Below are 25111 nucleotides of genomic sequence, written 5' to 3'. Positions count from 1 at the left end.
TTATTATGTAATTTATTTACAGGCTTGCTCTCTGCCGCGCTGGTTAACAGCTGCACGCCTGCAACGGATACTTGGATAACTTATTTTATTATACTTTATTTGTTTTGTGTTACTTTTGAGTTTTTTAAACCTTTTATGTACTAATGCGTTTGTTTTATGGGACTAATAGTAACTATGTTTTTATGAAACGTTTTTGTTGTTAACTGTACATAAGTACGTCAGTTTAATGTTCGCGCGAATTGACAGTAAAATTAGGTAAAATAAGAAGGCGCGAGTTTCTTACACGCACGACTTGCGGGTATATATTCGGGTAAATGTCCCTTTTTTAGCAACCACGGGAATCGAACCCGCGACGTATTGCACAGCAACCGGACACCCAGCCACTTAACACTCCTACGGGGTGGACAAAGGTGTACATTTAATGCAACAACAGCTTCGCTAGTTATGTTTCAAGTGTATGTAACAGAAAACGTGAATATTGATGATAACTACACTAGAAATAAAAAATATACATAACAACAATATACATAAGTTTCTTCAAGTTAGGTCCTGTTCCATTGAAAATGTCCACTACATGAATTGGTAAACGTGTTCTAAAGTGGAGACCGCGTCTAGGCAAGCGTAGTGTAGGGCGCCCTCCAGCTAGGTGGAGTGACGATATCCGCAAGGTGGCTGGTAGTGGTTGGATGCGTAGAGCTGAAGATCGAGCTCAGTGACACGCTTTTGGAGAAGCCTATGTCCAGCAATAGACGATAACAGGCTGATGATGATGAAATTGCCCATACGAAATGGTGAAAACATGAGTTAGTTAACATCGAATTAACGAGATGCGTAGAGCTGAAGTCCGAGCTTAGTAACTTGCTATTGGAGAAGGCTAATCCCACCCAAAACATAAATGTGAAAGGCTGCCAAGTTCGATAATATTGGAATGCTTCGCCTATAAAAGAAGTGAGATCTAAATAAGTACCAAGTTCCATACACAGAACTCAGTTAAAAATGATATAACAAGTTGGCAAGTTTTCACACACTTTGTTATAAACCTACTAAACGCAATGAGTCAAGTATATATAATTTTCTATTAAAACTTGCCAAGTTATATCATTTTTAACTGAAGTCTGTGTATGGAACTTGGTACTTATTTAGATCTCACTTCTTTTATAGGCGAAGCATTCCAATATTATCGAACTTGGCAGCCTTTCACATTTATGTTTTGGGTGGGATTTCATTTATTTTTGTAAGGTTTATTATTTTCTTTTTTTCTTATTTTACTTTACTTTGACTAAATACAAACCTTCGTAACGAATTTTAGGTCGGTACGACCATTGGAAGATATAGATATTTTTTTTTGTTTTAGTTCCTTAGGGGTATGAATTTACACCTTCATTATTTTTAAAACCGACTCACACTTGGCCATTTTCAGATTTTTTCCTTTACTTTGACCTAAAGACCTATCTCCATGCCAAATTTCAAGTCAATACGACCATTGGAAGTGGTCTAGGTTTTTGATGAGTGAGTGAGTCAGTCAGTGAGTGTATAGTAAAAATAGCGATTTTCTGACGTCGATATCTCAAGACCTACAATAGGTACATTTATAAAATTTTGTATTTTAGATAAGTAAGTAGATTTCGACAGATACTAGAAATTTCATATGCGTAGATAAAATAGATTTTGAGTTATAGGTGGGTCGAACTTGGCCCGAAATGGTTCGTGTAATATAACCCACGGCCGGTGTGTCGGTTTTTTGCTCGAACTTGGCGGACACACTGCCGTGTGTCTAGATGTCCAGCAGTGAACGAACACAGGCTGATGATGATAATGATGAAATTGCCCATACGAAATGTAAAATATAAATTAGTTAACAGCGAGTTAATCAGATATATTGAAACAAAATAAATTGTTTAACAAAATATGTTCTACAAACCACTTTTCTACTTCACTGCCATGTACTTAAGTGAAAATAAAAACATGATTTTACTTAAAACGATACTAGTAACGCCATCTATCAGTATCTATCGAAACTAAATCGCCAGGTAAGCCAAGCAATGAAACGTAGTACACAAGGATTCTGGTAGATGAGCGTTGTACTCAAAAATTTAAAGTTTCGCGCCATTTATAAATACGGGTTATATGATTTCATATAACCTAATTTTATTTATCTAGCTTTATGCACATTTTTTTTCTTTTTCCCTTTTTTTAATTTTCATAAATAATTTGCGTCGCGACACGTCTTATGTTTCTTTCAAATTAATATTTTCTTAAATATGTAGGTAATTTGAAAATGAATCGAGAAAGGATTTTGTTATTTGGTCCATAACTTGAATGGATGTAAGCAGTTATTCTATTAATCAATTGAAGAAGCACTTACAGGGACTGGCACAATAATAGGGATCATTGAAATCAAGTACTTTAGGGATTAGGGAACAGCGAGTAAAGTTCCCTAAGAAAAGGCGGATCCTCCGACCAGGCGAGGTGATCAGCCTGGCGGGCATTTGTCAAAAGACAAATATTGCCGCGCCATATTTTTTTTTTTTTTAGGGTGGCTAGCTGTACTTTTGTTACACTGCAATCGCACCACCTTTTTTTTTTTTTATTTGACCACGGACTAAAAATTCTTTGCAAAACAAAACAAACAGATGAGTGACAAATGAAAAATAATAAAAAACAACATAAATTCGATTAAAGTCAGCTTCGGACCCACAATACTTAATTAAGTCAGGACTTTAATCTTTATGCTATGCTTTAATTGAAATTATAGAGCCTACCCGAGTACCGCTCGCACTTGGCGGTCACCATTTTGAACAAAGACTAAACGCACGCAAAGACAATGTTGTGCAGTTTTTTAATTTACCTACGTGCAGCCGTCCTCTTCGAGACGATTATTTGGTCGATGAAAGTAGATGGTTTTTAACTGTGCACTTGGTGCAAACTTTTAGCAAAACATAAAGATGGTGATTAATGGATACAAATACCATAACATAACAAACAAAGAACAATAATTGGGGAAGATGACTCATTTTTATTTAAATATCCGTCTGGTAAATTACTTTAAAACATTAGACACGTATTTTTTTAAGGAAAACTAATTATATTTTCGACGATAATTTGATTTGAAATATCGCGAAATGTCAGTTCTACATACGTTTTACACTTAAAAAAATAAATGACGTAGCTAGCTCCTACTTCCATACTTTGATTCATTTTATTTAAGTATTGTTTTCATATACGACAAAATAAAAATAAATTAATTAACATTATACCTGACACACTAAATTGATTTTTAATTTTCATACCCCATTATCATCTTTATTTGTAGCCTGCGAATGTCTCTCAATTACTTAAGTAGAAAAATATCATACTTGCATTCACAAACTTGAAATTACATGGAAATATTGAATTTCTTTTTTATAATAAATACTTTGTTTTTGATATTAGGTAGGAAAAAGCTTAATTGATTATTTGGAATCACCTAATTAGGTACTTACCTACACACATTTTACTTGTTACAAAGATGTTAACCGTTCTAGTTAGCAATTCCCAGTAAATCTCTAAATGACACACATTTTACGAGTTCAAAGAATTGTCACATCTGGAACAATATTCTTTAGCACGACGATAGCCTGGCCTGGCCTACCTGGATGGCGGCGCGGCGGCGGCGACGCGACGTCCCTTTCCCTCAAGGCTACACCACACAACACTATAATATAGCTCTTACTCCCTTACATTTAAGTTCGATTTCCTACACACAGTTATGAAACAACCGCGCCGGTCAATCGAGCCTTAGCAAACTCAAGTCAAAAGTTTCGAATAATAAGAAAAATAACAAAACAATATTTTAAAACATTTCGCTCGTAATGCCAAGCTATTAACGCAAACATTTAATACATTGTGTTCATTCATAAGTTATAAATTCGTAATAAGTTACAAACGTGCAGATTATTTGATATTTTCAACAGTTCGCATTATTTGTTAGCTTATTGCAGATGGGTACCGACTTAAAAAAATGCTGCTATGGCCAGTGGTTGCTAAAATGATAAAATAAATGCAAGATAACTAGGTAATATTATCAACAACACAAAACATAAACAAAAACATTAGCTATCTGTCAGTAAATAAAGCCTCTAGCAGCCATACAAAACTCGACTTTATTGTTGAAACATTGTATTGAGGGACTTACCATGTGGTGGCACACGATGTAGCACAACAAACACTTTCCTACGGTTCACTGGGTTTATACAGCGCGAGTATGGGTAAACTTATGTAAAGGAATTTGTTTCAAGCGTCGCGTCGGCGCAGGAGTGTTGTAGTAACGGAATCCAGCGTCGTCGGCCGTCGCAGGTGACAGGCGACGGTGGCGCCGCGGCGCTGTGCGGCGACCCCGCAATACGAAGACGCCGCCGCCCCCGCGCGCCGCCGACGTCGAACCCGTCTGGACCTCGGATCGCTTTTTTTTATTCACTTTGTGGGCTCAAGGAAAGACGTTCAGTATTTCTTGAAGAAAATACTCGAACGCTCTGACTTCGGATTTAAATATTTTAAATTTAATGTAATGGGGTGACTTGAATATGTAATGAAAGTTATTCTCTAGAAGATATTTTGTTTTGTAATATAATAGCTGGGTAAGTAAAATTCGTCCGAACAATAGTTTTTATGGAATAATAAGGAAGGAATAATTAGTAAAGGTACCTACGTGCGCACGCCCCACGATGTCACGAAATGAATCATTCAAAATTCGGAGAATGAATTAGGTGTCTAAATAAAATAAACTTTTACGTAGTATAGGATATTTCCAAGAAATATAAAGGTATTAAAAAAATATTGACGCCGTGTTGTGTCATACGATCTGAACTGGTATCTAGAGATTTATGAAAAGATGACTATATAGCAGCGACGTCGCTGCAATGTCATCTTGCCTACATGGCGATCGATCATGAATCAGTGGCCACCATACTGAGAAAGTTCAATGGAGTTACATTGGTAGGTAAGGCTGTATGACCACATTATCAAAGCCAACATATTTTTTTTACGTGTTCCATAAAAAAGGGATACCTATTTAATTAATTCGATTATTTAAATGTAAAGCAAACTCGTACTAAGAGTATGGGACAGAACGAGACTTCTTCTATTCCTTAACATTAAAAAAAGGGAAGTAAATAATCCAAAGCCGAATCCCCAATGTCAACGTGCCGCCGAGCCGAAACTTCGCTGCAGTGCGTGGCGGCTGGCGGGATGATCCTTGGCGCATCTTCAAGCTTGTGGTCGCTGAAGGCGACCTCTTGCGGCCGGTTCAGACCATGGTGCGAGACCTGGGGAGACTGGGTACTGTCTCTTTCTTCTGCGAAGGAACAAACATTACATCACAGGAGGCCTACTTTAATTCAACGAAAAACGAAGTTTCGAACGAAACTTCGTAAATTTCGTATTTCCATCTATTACGAACCTTCGTGAACAAAAATGAACAAAAGACATGAAGATAAATAAATAGGGTTTGATTTGAAATTAAAAATAAAACGTTATTTTAAGTAATTTCATTAGTAAATCAATAAAACCTACGGCCAAAGATTAAACGAAACTTCGCATTCGAGAACCGGAGTAGCCCTATGGCTATGGCAGGAGACAGTCAGGGCGACGGGGATCGTGTGACTGTCTCTGGTCGTAAGCACGGGTCAGCGACTCAGCTGACGGCGAGCAAGGGCAGAACCGTACGGCGCATGTCGTTTCGCGCGCGCCTTAGGAGCCATCAGGCATACAACAAACAGACGAAGGTTCGAGGGCAACCCAGTAGGGTTCATTCTCATACCCACACAATTGTAGCAGAAAACTTAACTAATTGCTGGGGCTCCAGCTCGTTGCAGGTACCTGCAACAACCATTTACCCTATGCTATGCTATGTAGGTACCTATCATAGCGCAATAAACGGTTTGACTTTCCTTCTTTTATCTACAAACCTAACGCAGAATAGATCGTGATTAGTTCCCGCTGTGAAGAACAAGATGGGTCATCGATCTTTCGTCAGTCGCAGACATCGCGAACTAAATGCATTTCCTTAGCAACTAAAGGCGATGGACACTATTGGACAGCCTACTATTCCTGTTTTAAATTACTGAATAGGTAAATGCATTTAAATATCAGTTCCCATTCAAACCCGAACTTTCGACTGAAAGTACCTACTATTGAAAGCAATGATGTAAAACCTCTTTACTGATGAATCATTAATTATTAAGTAGGTAGGTACCTACAATATTGGTTCTTGTCGTAGAACACCTGTGATGCCCACGTAGTGTGTACCTGTTTCTTTCTGTCGTAAATATGACGTGTTGTAGGAAAAGATGGGTTAGCAATAGGGTATAAAAACCAGACCTAGGTAAGTATTCGTATGTATATGGGTTGGTGGAGTATGCAGTACGTAAGTAGTGAAACAGGGATGCGTCGCTTGACTTCACCTCAGCTTGGCGGTGGCACAGGCATTGGATCACTCGATTCCCTCTAATATGGTTGAGTTGGGCGGTGCTGGTGTATGTGTTATGTTCGTAAACGGGTGCCGCCGTCAACTGGGACTGATCAGATCCAGACTGTATTTATTGTCCTCTTTGACTGAATATTGGTGTTATATTGTTCTCGCATAATAATTGAACTAACGAAACTATATAACCAAGAATTGTATTGTTAACCTGATTGTAAAAGAGTAAGTTATGGAGTATCTTGCTCGTTCTTCTCCGTAGGAATATACACTTTGGAATGAGCATATGGCTTCTCTAGGGGACTGACCGACAATTTTTTTCAATATTATGATATTTGCTATGACGTTCAAAATTGCTACCTACCGGTCTCAGTCCGTCCTGTGCTATTGATGATTATATGATATTTATGGCAAATCGATCGTACAATGCACGGTAGGCGCTGTAGCTGAGCAACTGGCTGCCACGCAACGTGTACCAGGTTCGATTCGAGTAACTCTGTGTGACTCACAAATTATTGTTTGGGGTCTGTTTTTTTTTTTACAAAAAAATGTTCTATCAATAGTAACATTGTCGCCCACCAGGCGTACGTATCCTTGGTCACCGTCCATAGGCCCATGCTTACCAGGGATGGTCACAGCAACCTCGACGCCAGGCGTGACTCCTCGGACGGCTCTCCGCCTCCTCTTCCCCTATACTTATTATACTCTTTAGCCTCCTCCTAAACTAGCAAGACGGCTTAGCAAAAAGTGACTTTCCAGTTCCCTTCGCTCCGTGACATGGCCTGAACCCCTTTCGTCGTCGCCCTGTGAAGACCGTTACCACCGGAGGCCCATTTGGTTATTTACTAGTATATTCTGTATACTTATAATAATTTTTAATTCCACACCGGTGTTTCAGATGACTATGGGCGGCGCCATTGCTTACCATCAGATGACCCGTCAGCTCGATTTCCGGTCTATCCCACAAAATGATTTTACTAGGTGTTATAATGAAGTGATAATATCACATTTTATATTTTTTACTTAATAATATATTCATTGATTTTTTTTATTAGCAAATGACGGTTGTAGTGCGGAAAGAGCGACACATTTTTACAACTTTGCTAACTCATCTTGAACAATAATAAGGCTGTAATTCCAAAATCAGTGTTTTTTAGGTAAAACTGAAGAGATGGGTATAATAAAAAAATAAAAAATATGCTCTATAATAATATATTTCACAAACTTACTCAAATTACCAACGCTGCCTTGTTCAGAGTTTTGTTGCAATGTTTACAACCGAGCCTAGCTTTGCTAGTTATCAAACGAGCCTCATTACAATAACAGGGTTTGCAGGGGGTAATAAATAAAAACAAGTTGATGGAAAAATACTTTTGTTAAACACAATCTTTAGAAAAAGTGATTACATGACTTATTTTTATGCAAATTTAAATTTAATTTTTAGCATTAAATCTAATATGTTTAGCCCGGCAGAGAGGCAGAGATCACGGTGAGCATACCGCGCCTCCCCCGCCGGACTGTACACCACTATATTACGTTCAAGTCACACCTAGAAAACTTTACAACGTGAACTTACGCTCATCAAAACTTATTTAAATATTAAAATTACCACTAAAATGTTTTAACATTAAACCAACCGTAGCATAGCGGCGCGCCGGTATTATACTACAAGATACATCGAATTAAAAATACATGCTTTCATTAAGACTAACGATCGATTTAGCGGTTACTTTTAATCAGTCGATTTACTTAATTCGACGAACTAGCTCTGTGTCACTTAGTGTAATTTGCCTTAAAATAAGTGAGTTGGGTGTGCTGCGCGTCCGATCGGCAGACGGAATTAAAATGCAGCTCATCCGTCGCGAGACCGGCCATGCGGGACACCACACACGAGTGATATCGTCGCGTAAATCTTACCTATGTACCTAAGCCACCCATTGCATGCAAAGTGGTCACTACATACACAACTATGAAACGTCCACCATCAACTATCCACTTAGAACCGCCTAACTATGTGAAACATACATGAACAACATCACTACCGATATTACTTCGAGTTTTCACTAATTTATTATATAATTTATAGCAAAAATCATTCAATTTTTATTGCTAAATTTACACAATTTTTAATTGCTAAATTTATGCAATTTAAAAAGGTTATTGTTCTGATACTATATAGAAGAAATATTTTAAAAAGTTACAATGTCCAGTACACACGTTACAATCGTTTGGTGCGCCGAGCAAGACCCGCTAGCTAACAGCAAGAGATATCGTCCGTATTGAACCCACACACTTGTAGCACACTATTACATGCTCGTCCCAGCGAGCACGCGCATGCGCACGCGCCTACGTCCACGCACTACACGAAATCCAATATTTTAATTCGGCCACCGAACTAGTGTTCCTCACCACTGGCATAATCAGCAATCCATGGCATCCCGTCCATGCAATAACAAACTACTGTATTTTTGACACGAGCCTGATGCCCGGTATAGGTAGAGTCGTTTGAATGACAAACTTTACAAAATTTTATAAAATTGTGAAACGTTTTTATCGAAGCATCCGATGTCAGATCTGTGCAAAGAGTCCATATTCAGGAGTAATTGAGTCAATATCATGATTTAATAGTACACGCCAGCGTCCCGGTAAACCTCATTCGTATGTACATCGAACTTACATTATATTATATTGAAATCACATTAATTTATTGATCCATATCTAATATCTTAAAAGTACATGAATTATACAATTTCACAGAGTCTTTTTCAAATACGTACTAACTTGGTAAACCTGAATAAATACTTGGTAAAGTAGTTTATAGATATTATATAATGTTTAGAACTGCGACTAGACGAAATATTTTTAAATCAGGCATGCAAAATCTAAATACAATAGTGAAAAACTGTTATTGTTTGAGACAATAACCAGACTGATCGAATGATGACAGTCATCAGTTCATCAATGTATAAGAGTTCACAACTACAATATAAATATAATATGTACAATAAATTGTTCGTCACTGATTTACTTCTTTTGGAAGAGTTTGTTCCACTGCAACGCTGGTTTGGGGGGCTGGCCAGAAGTGGACGGCTGTGGCTGCGGCGGCTGGCTAGGTCCTGCCTCGCCTTGGAAGCCTGGGGACGCACACAAGTTGACGTGTAAACAACGGTGATACTTTGCAACAAAAGTTAATATTTCATCAAAGTTATATAATGCTTACCTTTCTCGGCATAGCTTTTATACATGTGCTTATGCCGGAGAGACTCCCAATTGGCGCGACGCTACTCGGCTATCTCCCTTTCCCCCCCTCCCGCACCCGTCTTGTCTGCAATGCAGGATCGCGCCACAGACGCAAAGAGCCTGGCCAAAAAAATATGTTAGCATCCCACAGAAGTGATGTCTCGCAACACCAAAGCATGCTTTCTACATATTAACCTAACGCTAGAGGACGCCACTTATACACAACGACATTGCCGTTTGCTGAGTAACAAACTAATAAAAAAATATCTAGGTTTAAAATTTTGACAACGTAATCATATCTATATGTTTAAACAACATTTAAATTAAAGCCGAATCGATGTTGCGTAAGAGAGGCGTCATCTAGAAAGTTTTGCCCAATTAATACTGTTGGCCTGATGGAAAGGCTATTGAAAAATCCAATTGTGTATGAATGAATTAAATCCCTGTTCTCTAAAAGTTTTGTTGTTACCTTAATTTTTCCTTAGCTGCACTAGTAACATTGGAGAAGCCGTTCATCTCTCCTCGATACAAAATAATAGCACAAAAAGAAATAAAATTATTATATTGCACAAGTAAAGGTTTTCTGTTATTATTTTGTCGGGAAGAGAAGAACGGCATCCACCTAGAAACATTATGTACATTAGTAGTGTTCACAAAATGTATTTGTACCCAAGTACATAGATATCAATACTGATCATTATGTTTTAACATGTAAGATCAAGTCACTCAACGAGAGTAACATTAGTTCACTGGGTTTATCAAATTTCCTGAAACTCCTACTCCTAGACAAAATAATAATTTGCGCGTATCCAAACTTGGAAAGTATTTAATTAAAAAAATTAAGTGAAAAAGATCAACAGCTCTTTTATTATAATTATAACATATTACTGAATTTGATATATGTATTTTGAACGCACAAATTATACCGGGCACGAGAATGAGACCTTACAAACTAAAGCTAGGCGCGCGTGAAAGCTAGCTCAGTCGGCCGATAACGATAAGCTAAACCATGTGTTCGATATAGGTACATGTGCGCATGAACGCTAACAGAATCAGCCGAATTTCTGAATGTTCTGACATTACAACACGAAGGAGTGTGAGCCAATTACTGAATTATTGGAAAAATATGTAATATAACAGTGAATTTTCAAAAACATTCAAATTACTCCAAGTCTAAGTTCTCCACTCCTTTGTGATAACATAACGAATATCGGAATTTAGGGACAGCACACATAATACATTTTAATGATGTTATTTATGGTAACAAACAGACAATTGACACAAATTGTTAGTAAAGTTAGATGCTTGAAACCAAAGGAATCGTGTAGGTGAGAAGCATTTTCTAATTATCATTGAGTGTTCACTCTGATGCATGAAATCGGTCGATTGAATTAGTTTCCATACGCGCATAGCTGCGTGACTAGTATACTAGATAGGCGTCAGGATGGCCCCAGCTTCAACAAATTTATTTACAATACAATGTCATGAAGGAATCGGATTAATGAGATGTTATTGGCCATCACCATTCCTAGCTAGCACTGAGGCCGAGAGTTGACAACGCCCGGTGAGGCTACGGTACCCACACATTATGAGCAGGAATGATGATTTCAACAAGCGAATGTATGGACATCGCAGCCGAATCGGCACCGCTGTTAGTCCCGGCCTTCTGCGGATTTCAGGGCGAAGATTACATGAACGCGACCAGTAAGCGGCGCAGGTACGAGCGCATGGATTACATTACTACCACAGTAGCACGAAATATCGCTCATCGCGGGTCACAACTGTGACAGACTGATACGATACTATGTACTCCATCCACTACCGCACTCGCGCTACTTTCTGGCCGCATTTATGTAACTGTATCGCTCTGACATCAGCTCAAGGTGAAACTCCACACAGGCAAGGAAAGCAAATGTGACAATGTACAATGAAGGAATATTATAAAACCTCTTGGAATCTCACCCCATAAAGGAGCACGCGCAACCAAAAAGCGGTCGGCGGTATGCGTACGCGTGCGTACTAGCGTCCGGCTGTGCGAACAACACAGTCTAGCGAGCATGCGACTTCACTCACTGGACGGGGAACTAATCGGAACTCAACAAATATATCGAACGCTTGACCACGCTGTGATTGCGAGAGATCCTTCAGATATTACTAGGTATTAATAAGTGCTACGACGAGGATTGATCAATGGTCATACATAAATTTACATTAATCAATCTCTAACTGCAAGAATGCTTGCCGTAAGAGATTGTTTCACTAAAAATATAATCACAGCCAAATTGTCAACAACAAGAATTAAAATAAAATGTAAGAGATAAAAAATTAAGATGTATGTCATCGATCAGTACACGTCGAGAATTATAAAAGGGGGCTAATTACCGCTCCAGGTGAAGTCGGATAGCACTATTAATAAAAAAAGAAAAACAAGATTATCCACAACTGCACTTCATTATTATGCTATCTGTCTTATCTAGATGCTGATTTACACGTCTCCTAGTTAAACAACCAGTTGATTCAATAGGAATACTTTGTAAAGTATATTTAGATATCACTATTCCAATAATTACAGAGAAATTTTGCGACACGCCCACCGTGAGTAACATTATAAATAACGTGTTGACACATTTCGATATGATCGAAGCGTGTGAACACAAGAATGAGCGAACAATATTCCGATGACAACGAGCGAGCACAGAGCGCCGCGCGGTTGGTCCGGTGAGGACAGGAGACGTTTAAATCAGCGCAATATCATATCGCAATATAACAAGAGATAAGGAAAGCGGATTGCTTTTTCAAGCATGCAGCAATATATTCATATTTAATGTGCTCATTTAAATCAAGAGGAAAACCTTTGTCATGCGCTCAGAATGTTTCTTCTTCAGTGCATCCAGCCTCATTCTGATAGAAATAACTATTTCACCCCTTTTATGTCCATGATTCATTGTAACTGACTAAATGACTGAATTTAAAACATACCGTCTATTGAAACGTATGTATGTTTGGGTATGAAATTTGTAATGTCTAGTTTCTACACTAGACTATGATTGCGACTGGCTGCTTGTTAATAAAGGGTTGAAGCGATGAAGTGATCATGTGCGGGTGAATGGTTGTACGAAGTAGAGAGAGCTCATGCGCACAAGTAGGCGGAGGTAGGACAGTACAGTAGCGATCAACGACAATCCACTTCCCGCACACCTCACGCAGGGTGAATGCTATTCTATCAGTTTAATGTACAACACTACTTCGTGATCGGTTAGTATGTTAATGATTGAGTTAGCGACAGTTAATTACAGCGAAAGTATCGAACTTGTACTTACTTCTCAATCTCGGGTGCGCAATGCACAAACTCATGAGACCAAAATTTGTAAATTGGGTTTTTGATGAGCTCAATGAAGGTGATGAGCAGGCCCCACGGGTGCGGCCGATTCACGATGAGTCGCTCGAGCAACATCCTGGTGATCTGCTCCTGCACGGCCTCGGAGTTGGCCTCCGCGAACAGGTACAGCAGGCAGCACGAGAAGTAGTGCGTGTGGCTGTTCGGGTAGCGGAGCTGGTTCGCGATCGCGTTCAGGAACAGGTACCTGGGAACACACGGCAACACTGTACTCCGGAGTATGGGTGGAGTCGTCCTTGTCCTCACACGAACATCAACCAGCATGCAATACAGCGTAGTATCTAATTCGTCTACAACAAATGCTGTTTAAAATTATCGTGAACTTGTTTGCTCACGAAAGTTTGTGTCCACAATTAATTAATTATAACTTCTCGTTGTCCATTGCTGATGCTGACAGTTGGCGCTCCTCACACTTCTGCTGCTTCCTCCTCTGTTGTAATATAGTCGTCGAGATGCTCGCAGTAGTCGCCGCCAGCCCATGCGGCCTGGTCCCAACTAATCCCTCGTGGCCAATCAGCCACCATCTAAGCTATCCTATACTGATAGTTCGACATGCAGTTAGTACAAGTCAATGACAAAAGTGTCGACAAACGATACAGTAACACTGCAAGTTACTTAGTACTTTTACCATCACCTAAAATAGAAATCATTCAATCTTACCGCCCTTCGTAGTCGAAATCAACGGTGAAGTTCTGGAAGATGTCCATGTGCGCAGAGTGTGCAATGGTGGACATGTTGGGAGTCTGGCCCTTGGCTCGGATGTGCGCGATGGCTTGCGTGCCCACGTACAGCACCACGGCGTTCATCAGCTGGCAGTTGTACCGGCGGCCGGGCTCGTTCAACACCTGAGAGAGTAAACCAGTTACATCTCACAATACTGAATTCACAATTTGTAAGTATGCTGCAGATAATTGACAAACCGACAGTACCTGCATGTTGCCTCGCAGCTCTGACAAGAAGGTGACGGGCGTGCGCGCCTTCAGGTACGCGTCCAAATCCTTCTTGAACTGCGACGCGGGGATGATGGTCGCGTAGTTGATGATGGCGCGAGGCGGCAGCGTGATCTCCGCTAGCAAGTCCACCTTCAGGTTGGGAGTGAAGGGGTCAGGAAGCCGCATATTGCGGGGGAAAGCAGACAAGATGAGATTCCTCATTTGGATGCAGTTTGGAGGGATCTCGTCACAGAAGCCGTAGTGGTAGTCGCATAGGAATTCAGGGAAGTCGTGAAGAAGGACAAGCAGCACTTTGAGCGTGCCCTTGTACAGCATCATGACGGGAGTAGCTAGCTCCGTGTTGCGTAGGAACGGGTCTAGGAACTTGAACAGGTCGATCAGGAGCGTCGAGTACATTCCCCAGCCCTGAGAAACGTAACAAGCATTTGTATTATCTTTGCAACAGCAGAGACAGACAGCAGTGATGTGCATCAACACAAACTGCATGCATTACACATGCTCTTTTTCTACCAAAACAAATATCTAGGTTTTGTCTAAGTAGCAATTGTTGTTTCACTGAAATCTCTTCATTTATTTACCTACTGGCTTCGGCCTTCAACTCGTTAAATTTTCGTTTTAAAAATATGTATGTATGAATATTTCCACAAGATTAAGTTTGGAATAGTAACAAACAACCATAAAACCGTTCGACCATGTTTCATTATAAAAAATAATGAAATGATAATGAAAACATGATTCATGTTAATGACTAAATAGGTTATGTTTCGTTTAACAAATAAATACACTTTGATCAACACTACAAGCAAAAAAAATCTAAATAAAAAATTGTCAAACTAAGCTTCCTTTCTACAACTACAGCTCGTATTTGTAAGCTTAAAAAGCCATCTGAGAACCAAGAGCAAACTGAACTAGCAAATGGTCTTGCCAAACAAACACTACTGCGTGAATAGATGACATCAATATTTTAGGGATGGATTTCCGACTCATGTGGTTATAAATTTGAAATGTTATTATTTTAATAAGTTAGTATGAATTTAGGTATAAGTGAGTTCATGTATAAGTAATGTATGTCATTAGTAATAAGATCCATCTCTAAAAATTGAGCTGCGAAAGTGATCACACAAAAGTAAGAATGTAAATGAATTTAACTGCCTGGACTCCTGCAAGCTAAAAACAAAGGAATGAAAAATGAATTAACAATTGTATTGATTGGTTATTTTATGCGATAGGCCGGCAAACGAGCAAATGGATCACCTGTCTGTCAGATTATGCTTCATTTCTCTTCAAAACAAATGTTTTAAATTAAAAAAATATATTTATAATGCTTTATCAATGAAGCAAGCAGAGCCCAGAGAAAGTTTTATAATACATGATTTCTGAAACATAGCATCAATGACACAATGTTTAGTATATGATATTGATTATACTTTATATATACTTTTGTGGAGTGTGCAATATTGACCCATCTTGTAGAAAACGATTAAATAGAATCCAAATTTAAGAGACTCCAGGTATTTTATTTTAGCCATGTGAATGATTGTAATGATTTCTGATTTGCTATTATGAATATGGTCCCAATATTTTATACGAAAAGCCTGATAATATTGAGATGTGATCATGTAAGTTTGATTACTGTACAATGAAATGAATGAATAATGGAGTTAATGGACGTATTAGAAACTTGGTAGAAATTACACATTAAATGAAGGTACCCTACTGCTTTACGACAGTTATACAGGTCCTAGCAGCGTCTGCTTAATTGTGTGAGGTGACTTACTTTTTGTTGTGGTGTTACAGCGAGTACACGGTTGATGAAAGCACGATGCGCGACGACCTCCAGCCACGCGTAGGCAAATCCTGGCGCCACGCTCGGGCGGATGATGCGTAGCGTATGGCAGAATGCAGTAAGAACCTAATACAACACCTTGATATAATACAAGTAGTACAAAATATGGTAAACACTGTCTAACTACTGAACGGCACAATTCTATTAAACACGTAAACCACACAGACCTTTACACGGAAAGGGACCTGTAAAAAGTCATCAGAATGAATTTAGACAATAATTGGTACCTATCATATTAACAATATTAACTCGACTTGTTTAAACATCAGTGGGTTTACCTGGTAGTTCATAGATTCAAGGACAGGTTCAGCCATGTTCATGTCGAGGAACAGGATGAGCAGCAGTCGGTGGTATGGTAGCTGTTGGAAGTTAGTATTGTGCTCTTCATGGTCTTGAAGAAGGCATCCAGCAATGATCCCGAGGATCTAAGAACGAGAGATATATTCATTATTTCATGTATTCTTCTATGAATCACTATGAGATGAACATTTTAACTTTTACACACTCACCTTGTTTAACAGGTTCAATTTCGGAGTTGGGTTACCGCCATCGGCAGTGTTCTTGATCAGAAGGGATACCAGCTTGATGAAGGAGTCACACATGGCGTAGTATTTGTCCCTCTTCGGGGGCATTGGTGGTGTATTCATTCTATCTTCGTTCAACTGCTGGTAAACATTCTCGACACACATTTGGGTCGCAATTCTAAAGAATCGCGTAATCATATCGTCCGATTTCAGGATTCCGTTCATGTTCATGCGATGAACATAGAGATTGAAGTTCTGTGCAAGTTCAATCTCGGTCAGAGGACTTAGAAGTACATTTCTCCATTCGCGAAGAAGATTCTCCGTCTTCTCTTGTAGGCCAGGTGGGTCATCGTAATTCTGGGACTGTATGGAACATATTACACGTTGTATAAAAAGTTATTTTAAAAAAAAAGGGATATTTAAGGTTTACTATCGCGATGCTTACCCGGACTTGTAATATTCCAGAGTGAATGTGTGCAGTAGGGCCCAATGGCGACCTCTCTCCAAGGTAAGCGCTAGGGTCTTGGTTGACTCGGAGCATTTCTATCAAGGAGCCAAGTCCTTCAGGTGGGGGCTGTCTGGAGTGGGACATAACCCTGACGAGTGTCTCTGTGGTGTGGTACAGGTCGGATTCATTTACGTAGATGTTGTTCCTATCATCGACCAGGTAAAGCTGAACCAATTGCATTGCGAAGGCAACAGCCATGTAGTTGTTGCCGCTGTCCATCATGTGCGCGAGGGCAAGGTCGTACTGAGCACAGAAAATATAATTTTAATAATACTCTTACAGAAAAAACATAACATTCGAAAAAGTGTAGCTAAAGTATTTAATTTTTGTCTTACCTGGGGCAAGTTGATCAGATGATTCCTGACAAGGCAGTCGACAGCTTCGATATTGTATCGTAGCTCCTCTCGGCACTCAGTGAGGCAGCAAGTGATCTGCTTGGTAGTCCATACGTGGCCATAGACTCGCGCGTCCTCCAGAAGCTTGAGCACGCGTAGGTGGATGTCCCGGTAGCGAGCCATCATCTCAACGTGCTCGCTGTTCGCGCCCGGCTGCACGATGTGTCCGTCCAGCAATCCCTCCACCGCCTATGACACAGAACACTGTTACAAATTCTGTTACATATCACGGGGTGGCTAAAACGACTTTTAGTCTTTTACCATTATTGTCCTCTCTCAAGCGACGTTAATACAATCTGCAAGGGACTGCAAACTAATTGAGAGTTGTTGTAAAAAGACAATTGAGAAGGCCAAAATAAAAAATAAAAACTAAAATAATGAACAAACTAAAATTTAGGATAGTGGAAACTTAAAAGAGGAAAAGTAAGTAATAAAAAATCTGCAACAAATATGCATCAATGAATTATTGCATAAAAAGTAATGCAATAATTTTTGACACTTCGTCGCAAATTTTTTTTGATATCATAACTTATGTTACCTTCTGCAGTAAAGCGCATCCAGATACAAAGTCACGGTTTCTTCTTGCGATGCAGAGGCATTCGAGTAGGGAATGCATATTGGCGGCTTGTACCGCGAGGGAGGCGACACCGATGCAGTTCGCTAGGAACACTTCGGCGGCGGAAATCAAAGCGCCCATCTCGTCCGTGCCATACACCTGGGTCGGGTTGATGACCTGGCTGAACGACAGTTGAGACATTTGCTCCTGAGCGGATGGCTTGGGAATGAACAAGCCTACGTCGCGTACGGGCGTGAAGCCAGGGATATTGCATGCGAACTCTTCATATACAGTAATCTGGACGTCCGTGGGCCCTCCGACGCGGAGGCGGACACGCTCGGGCAAGCGCTCGGTCTGGTACGAGAGGACCATGGGATCGAAGTACCGTCGGCCTTCCTGCCGCGCCAGCTTACGCATCTCGTAGTCGTTGAGCAGGCGCTTGTCCAGCTCAGGCAGCGCCTTCTCAACAGCAGTCTTCTGGATGAACGCGCACGCCAACTCCATGTTTTCTGTAGCTAGAACAGCAGCTGCGCTTTCTATTACCTCCTTCTGAAATACCAGAAACTATTAATATGATAGTAAAATATTTTTTGGTTTCCACCATATAGAAAAATAAAAAAAAATGAGCCTATGATTGTCAATAACTCTATAGACAAGAAAAGTACATCAATCATTCTTATTACGATAAAGAGAATTAACAAAACATAAAGATATGAAATTGTATAGTATTTTCAAACAATCTACAAAATAAACTTTAACATTAAGCAAAAGTTATTAATTACTGCAATCAAAATCAGTAACCTAACATTGATAAAAGAGAAATAATTTTATATCCATCTTACAATACCATCCAGGAAAAGTCTTCATGGTGATGGGAATTTTGAGCAGCTAACGCGCTCTACAGACCTGTAAAAATCTTATCCCACCTAACCTAAAAAGCAGCCTACCTACAATAACCCTGAAATTACAATTTCGCATAATAAGCCAATCATTTCCCTATGCATTCAACCAACCCAGAAACTTACTGTGTCCATAATGTTAGAATTGGATTGGAATGGATTAACATTATGGACTTGTCACGCGGAGGCTTATCTGCGGCATATCTAAGATTAGTAGTTCATAAGACATACGTAATAACATTTTGTATAGAGAGCTCGAGGCCAGAACTGAATCAGACACAAGCTCTCTATCCAAAATGCATTAGCCGACAATTGTTTCACTTTGTTTATGAAATACTAACCTGTTGGGGTGTGGAAGGCATCAGTGCGGTAGCGAAAGCACCCTTCAGATTGGTGCTGATGGTGCTAATGATCTGCTCGCGACACGTGATCATCGCCATGCCAGCGGTCAGGTTACGCATCATATGATGCGCGCAGGTGCGCATTCTTACTTCATCGGGGTCCAATGCGAAGTCTTTTCTTATTATTTGCTCACACGTAGTCAAAGCATACTTGATTGACCTATCCACCACAGGGTGGATCCATTCCTGAATCGACCTCTCGATCGCGGGCTTGACAAACTGTTTTAGGTGTGGATAGTTTTGGAACAGGAGAATATGCGGATTAAAGCAAATCTTTTGACCAAATGCAGATGTAGAGGAGACGTTCACGTCCAAGTAATTAAATCTGGGTTCGGGAAGACCGATGACTCCCATCAAGTTGGGGTCGCCCATAAGGCCGCTCGTCGGCGTCGGTGCGGTGACAGTCATGTCATCTGTCGGTATCATTGGTGGCTGCGGAGGCATCATCTGCATTGGTGGAGCCTGCACTAGCGCCGGGTTTACGGGTACCACTGTCGCCGCTTCCTTATTCGGTTTAGGTTGAGACAGTTGGAACTCAATCTGTCTGACTTTTTCGGGATCTTTCAAGTAAATTGCCGGTTTCAGATTAGCTATGTCCAAGCCCAGATTCTTGCATAGCACTTCTATTTCGAACTTCAAATTCAGTTTTAGATCCGGTTCTTGATGTAGTTCAGCAAGAACATTCATCAATGCCATCGTCCAGGGGTTCGGTGGCTTGAAAACAATGCTCTTAGCGCATGATTCTAAAACTTTGGCGACAAATGGTACCACGTAAAGAAGTTCTTGTTGACCTTTATGGTAGGCTTCAAGCACTAAGGCTTTGAGGTCAATATCCACATGAAGAATTGGCTGGTTACGCGCTAATGTTAGCATGCCAAGCCAGTGACCGAGATTCTTCAGTAGTGAACGATCAGAAAAGTTTGCTATGCCTTTATCTGAGCGCAATAATACTTTGATATTACGATAAGTCTCCTTTGTGACCATCTTGTTGACATCTCGAATTTTAAGAACGTCAAGGAAATTGGAATATAAAGCATGGAAATTGAGCTCGATAGACGCTCTCTTCATAACTAAATATTGAGACAGCCAAGGATAATATTCATCCGTGATTATTTCCTTGAGTTCTTCGCATTTTGTTTGCAAATTAAGCTGACTCAAATTGTTGAAAATAAAAGCGGTTTTGTCTTGTATGGGTTCAGGAGGGGCGTTTATCTTCTCCTCCCTGTCCGTAGCCGTGAGCAGCGTGTCGATGTTCGTTGCGTTCGCGATCGAGGGCCGACTTCCCATGCCGCCGGTCGTGCAGTTGGTGACTTTCGAAATCACCGAAATCGCTGGAGTAACTCTGTAAAGATAACATTAGCAATGTACACTTTAATTTATAAATGTAATAATTAGGATAAAAAGAAACAATAATTATCTTAACACAGTTTACATATGCTTGCAAACGCGAATCCGAGTTTGACATACCTGTAAGGAGCAGTCGCAGTCACAACTGGAGGTTGGTTCAGCATCGCAGCGAGGCTCGTCGGTAATACAGCTCCCTGAGGCTTCGAAGGTGGTTCTTGACTCTGCAGTCCGTATTCTACATATTCGATTAGATGCGGAGGGAATTCACTAAAATGAGGAATAGCCCTGACATGTTCGCAGTATTTGTGATAATCCTTCAGACGTGACTTAAATCTGTCCAAAGCTGCTATTCCAAAGTAATACATTTTAGAACCCTCCGGTTTCCTCAACGCGTCGAGCACGAATCTCAAAGCCAGACCGAGCGAAACGTAACTAGGCACAAGTCCTTTCTCGATAATGCCTCCGAAGAGCTGAGCAGTAATGTGAAGTTCTTTGTCTGGATACTGAGGGAAGAACTTGTATTCTTCAAAGAGGTTCCGTAGCATACAGGAGAACACTTCACGCTCTCGTTTGTTCGGCGAATCCTGGAACTTCTTCAGCATGTCCAACACTTCGTCTATTGAGAGGGTTGGATGCGGAGGGTGGTTGTAAATCCTTTGGAAATAACCGTTTGCTTCATCCTCAATTTCTTTAGCAACATTGTGCATCATCTCAGGGAAGTGAATAGGATCTGGAATACGTGGCTTATCCATTGCCGGAGCTGGAGCCATTCTAGCCAGGCCCATGTTGGCGACATTAGCATTATGTTGTAATGGCATCATTGCGAAAGGACTATTTGGCCCGGCGCCCATTAGACGTGACGGAGACCCAGGTGTAGTAACTAAAGGTCCCAATGTACCAGTCATGGCAAACGCAGTATTTGCAGGAGCCCCTAGGGTCATGTTTGCAACATTGGGAGTCAAGTTAGTGATGGAATCTACATGAGGCGGGAAAAGCTGTCCGCCTAATCCCGCCGGGTTAAAGGGAGTCTCCAACACTCTGGTGTGTGGCCGTGCGATACCGGCTATGGTCTGCCGAGTCTTACTTAGTATGAGAGTCTGACAGTTAGCAATCACATTGCAAATCGCCTCCTGTAGCTCCTGTTGTACATTAGGAATGCATAGTTGCAAGCACGCCAACATCGTAGCAATTGTCTCATGGGGCAGTTGAGCCGCCTTCGGTAGCTGTTCTTCTGGTCCCTTGCCAAGTACCAGTGGACATCTTCTTTGTAAGAATTTGACCATTGAGGACACAAACGCTTCTCCATGGTCCCTGATTTTATCCGTTAACCATTTATCCAACTTGAGGTATTCTCGTCGAGATGCCAGACAGGCCAAATCGATCACAAAGGGGAATGATTGAACATTTAGTAATAATGATAGTGCCTTCAAATCTTGTGCGACATCTAAGATCCTTGAAAGTTTTGATTGATCACAATCTCCACGAATATACCATTCTGCCATTGAATGCATTATCACAGCCTTAATATTAGGATTCTGATTGTGCCAAGCGTGGTGCAAGATGATTCCTGAATTAGGATGGTTGCCCAAAAAGATTGGTATCAATGTTGAGAACAGCTCTTGTCTGACAACATTGACGGGTGGGCTAATCTGTAGTAACGCCAGCATCAAAACATCAGGACAGTATTGCAGAGGAATCTTGAACAGTTCCTGTACTTGAATGTAATATCCTCGCTCCGAAGCATATAACAATAGCTCAACCAGGTAGAGACAGCGCCATGTGGCCACGTCTTTGTTGTCTGCTTCCGGAGGTGATTTTAGTAAATCAATAGAAACCGGGTGGAATGGATGATCAGCGAAACTGAATATATCGGGATACTTGAGTATATTCGTAATGAGACTCATCTGTCCCTCCAAATTCGTCCAACGCCGACACAAGTATTCAACAGGGAATATGTTCGCTGGATAGCCGGCACTTTGAAGGCCGAGTCGTAGTATCGTGAATAGCAAGCTGAGTCCTTGTCTATCAGGTACGAAGAACTCGGGGTGGTCGAGTTGTAGGATGACCTCTTTCCAGTTTAGATTAGATGCAAGATCTTTTAGTGTTTGTACTAAAACTTCTGCATTCCATGATTCTCCATGTCCTTGTGGTAGGGGTTCTTTCTTGACGTCGTGGCCGACCCAGAAGTTCCCCGGTGTCTGTAGAGGGGGTCCGTCTTGGACGGTTGTGTGGTATCTGATCATCGTCGATATGATCTTGGCGACATCTGTAGCCGTAGGCTCCCGAGCGCCGAAGTTCAGCATGTTGTTCTTGCATTCCTCTACCGATGAGGTGAAAGAGTAGCCGATGTCTCGGATGATCTCAGCTAGTGAGTTATCCATCATGGCTGCGGCCATGTCGTCAGCTGTAGTCATTTCCTCGAGAGGAGTCTGCGTATCGTCAGGATAAAGTAGCGGCGCGAGCACAATAGGCACTACTTCGCGTGGGAAATCAACTCGCAATTTTTTCAAAAACAAGTCCTTTGTCACTGCGGCTAACCGAAAGTTTTCGTGCGCGAGATTAGTGAGTAGAGTTTGCAACACTTCAGGGCTGCATTCCTGAAGTCCGGCACGCTCCACTTGATGTCCGCGCTCTGTGAACCGAAACACCGCGCGTTAGTTCTGTAGCGGAGGCTATAAAACATATCAACAATATATGAACATCGTTGCAAGTACGATATGTATGTCTACGTCTAGTCTAGAACAACGTGTACACGAAATACCGACCTGCGTCGAGGTAACACTGAACGAGATCTAAGAATCTCTTTTTAAGATGTTGCTTGGATAAGTTTACAATTTCAGATTTCGACGAGTTCCTCCTCAGAACCAGAGAAAGGGCAACATCCTCGGCAGTGGTTAACTTTAACAATCTTGACAGGCGATTGAGTAAAGTATTTGTTGGTTTTAATATCTGCAAGAAATCAGTGCTTTAGTGGTATTCAAGTATTTCATTAGTGAGTAGATAAAAGCACTGGAAAATGAACTGCTTTTAATGCCCAATACTTGTCTGTTATAATTCAATAGAACAAGACTTATGATTTTTAAACCTTATCTACACTATATCAATACAGTATGAAATTGACATAGTACAAACTTAAGTACCTACATCTGTATGGTGTGTTATGTCCTTGTGTTTATGATAATCCCCATGGCCTCCCGGCCAGCTGCGGTTAACAAAATATTTTTCACAGAATTTCTCATACCAACAATAAAAAAATATTTTTTATATTTAATAAAGCGGTAGGTACCTACAGCGAAACGAATCAATGGTTTAAAACAATATGTGTAAATCATACTAAATGGGAATAACAAGGATCGAAGAAATGTGCAGTAATTTAAGTAAATCAGTAGGTAATGGTACAATGGTTCAGGACAAACAGACGATACAGGTGAAACAGCAAATATTTGATTATGATGAGAAGCGCCTTCAGAAAGAGTATAAGAGACAGATGTTTTGTAAAAGGTACTTACCTTCTGTAGAGTTTTGTTAGGTTGATCTACAGCCCGACAAATGACCGTCGACTTGGCTGGATGATTGAGCAAGGACGCGAGGTGCTGTGCGAGCAAAGACGCGTGGATGCTGTTGTTGGGAGCATTCGATGGACGATCGGTGTCCCAAGAATTCTTGGCTGCTTCAGTGAGCAAGCACCTCAAGAGTTGATTTTCTGCTTCCAGCCCATATATGCTAACCAGCTGCGGAAGAAAGAAAAGTTTTGTTGTTATTTGTTATCAATAAACACAACCACTACAACAAAGATATTAAAATCCCAGTTATAAACGGACAAATGTATTGTTCACACCTATTATAAAATGACTGCAATGCCGCTTATGTTTAAGTCATGAACTTAATTCTTCACGCTTAGCCGTAACATTCAATAGCATAAACTAGCAATAACATTGATTGTGATAGCGTAAAGGTAAAACCACTTTTTCATCATTTATGGGAATTGGATGTCACAAAATTGTGTTCATGCAGACTTTTGCATTCACACACATATTCACAGTAAAAACCTATAAATATGATTACTTATTTAATCGCAAACTCAACTAACTACCAGATTAATCAATAGTTTTCTTAAGAAGTCAAACGCTTGGACAACCTAAGGGTACCAAAGTAACAGTACCATCCATGTACACCCACAACGCCAGAGACATTACATTAGTGTTGCCCTATGAATCAATTATACTATCAATGTAGAAATTATATACATTGTTTATCTTATAGGACAATATTAGGTACATTAAACAAATAAAACAAGATACCCAATTGTCTTTGTCCACAGTTAAACATTTAACTACCTTTATCTAATCACAACTATTACTTGATTTCAAAAGTGAAAACATTTGAGTAATCACTAATATTGTTTTGGTTTTATCTTTTCTATGATAAATCTTATTAAACAGTATTGTCTGGCGAAAGAAAATAAATATTAGAGAAACAAGATCACTATACCAAAATATCACTTTTACAGCTGTCCGCCACAGCACACAGCATATTTTTAAAAGATTCAATATTACAAAAAAAGTCAGCAGTTAGTTCTATTAAAATG

At 40.3% G+C, this 25111-nt stretch overlaps 1 protein-coding gene across 4 annotated transcripts in view; it reads right to left on the bottom strand.

The window, feature by feature from the left end:
- Positions 1-7813: 7813 nt before the first annotated feature.
- The window catches only part of LOC118264049 (CCR4-NOT transcription complex subunit 1), a 28788-nt gene continuing 11490 nt past the window's right edge, over positions 7814-25111 (bottom strand). The window contains exons 2-17 of one of the 4 annotated variants that reach the window (XM_035576388.2): positions 24033-24254; positions 23289-23472; positions 20644-23155; positions 19117-20518; positions 17859-18440; positions 17261-17509; positions 16863-17168; positions 16403-16780; positions 16172-16318; positions 15825-15959; positions 14024-14452; positions 13755-13939; positions 13018-13281; positions 12080-12103; positions 9678-9817; positions 7814-9591 (exon numbers count right to left, since the gene is read on the bottom strand). In XM_035576388.2, the coding sequence (XP_035432281.1) occupies positions 9739-9817; positions 12080-12103; positions 13018-13281; positions 13755-13939; positions 14024-14452; positions 15825-15959; positions 16172-16318; positions 16403-16780; positions 16863-17168; positions 17261-17509; positions 17859-18440; positions 19117-20518; positions 20644-23155; positions 23289-23472; positions 24033-24254 (7098 nt within the window). In that variant the 3' untranslated portion in view covers positions 7814-9591; positions 9678-9738. The remainder of the gene's footprint in view (positions 9592-9677; positions 9818-12079; positions 12104-13017; positions 13282-13754; positions 13940-14023; positions 14453-15824; positions 15960-16171; positions 16319-16402; positions 16781-16862; positions 17169-17260; positions 17510-17858; positions 18441-19116; positions 20519-20643; positions 23156-23288; positions 23473-24032; positions 24255-25111) is intronic. The other 3 variants (XM_035576395.2, XM_035576403.2, XM_035576410.2) reach the window with 3 other exon arrangements.

Source organism: Spodoptera frugiperda, chromosome 25, assembly GCF_023101765.2.
Source record: "Spodoptera frugiperda isolate SF20-4 chromosome 25, AGI-APGP_CSIRO_Sfru_2.0, whole genome shotgun sequence".
Classification (NCBI taxonomy): domain Eukaryota; kingdom Metazoa; phylum Arthropoda; class Insecta; order Lepidoptera; family Noctuidae; genus Spodoptera; species Spodoptera frugiperda.
This window is presented reverse-complemented; position numbering and strand designations above follow the sequence as displayed.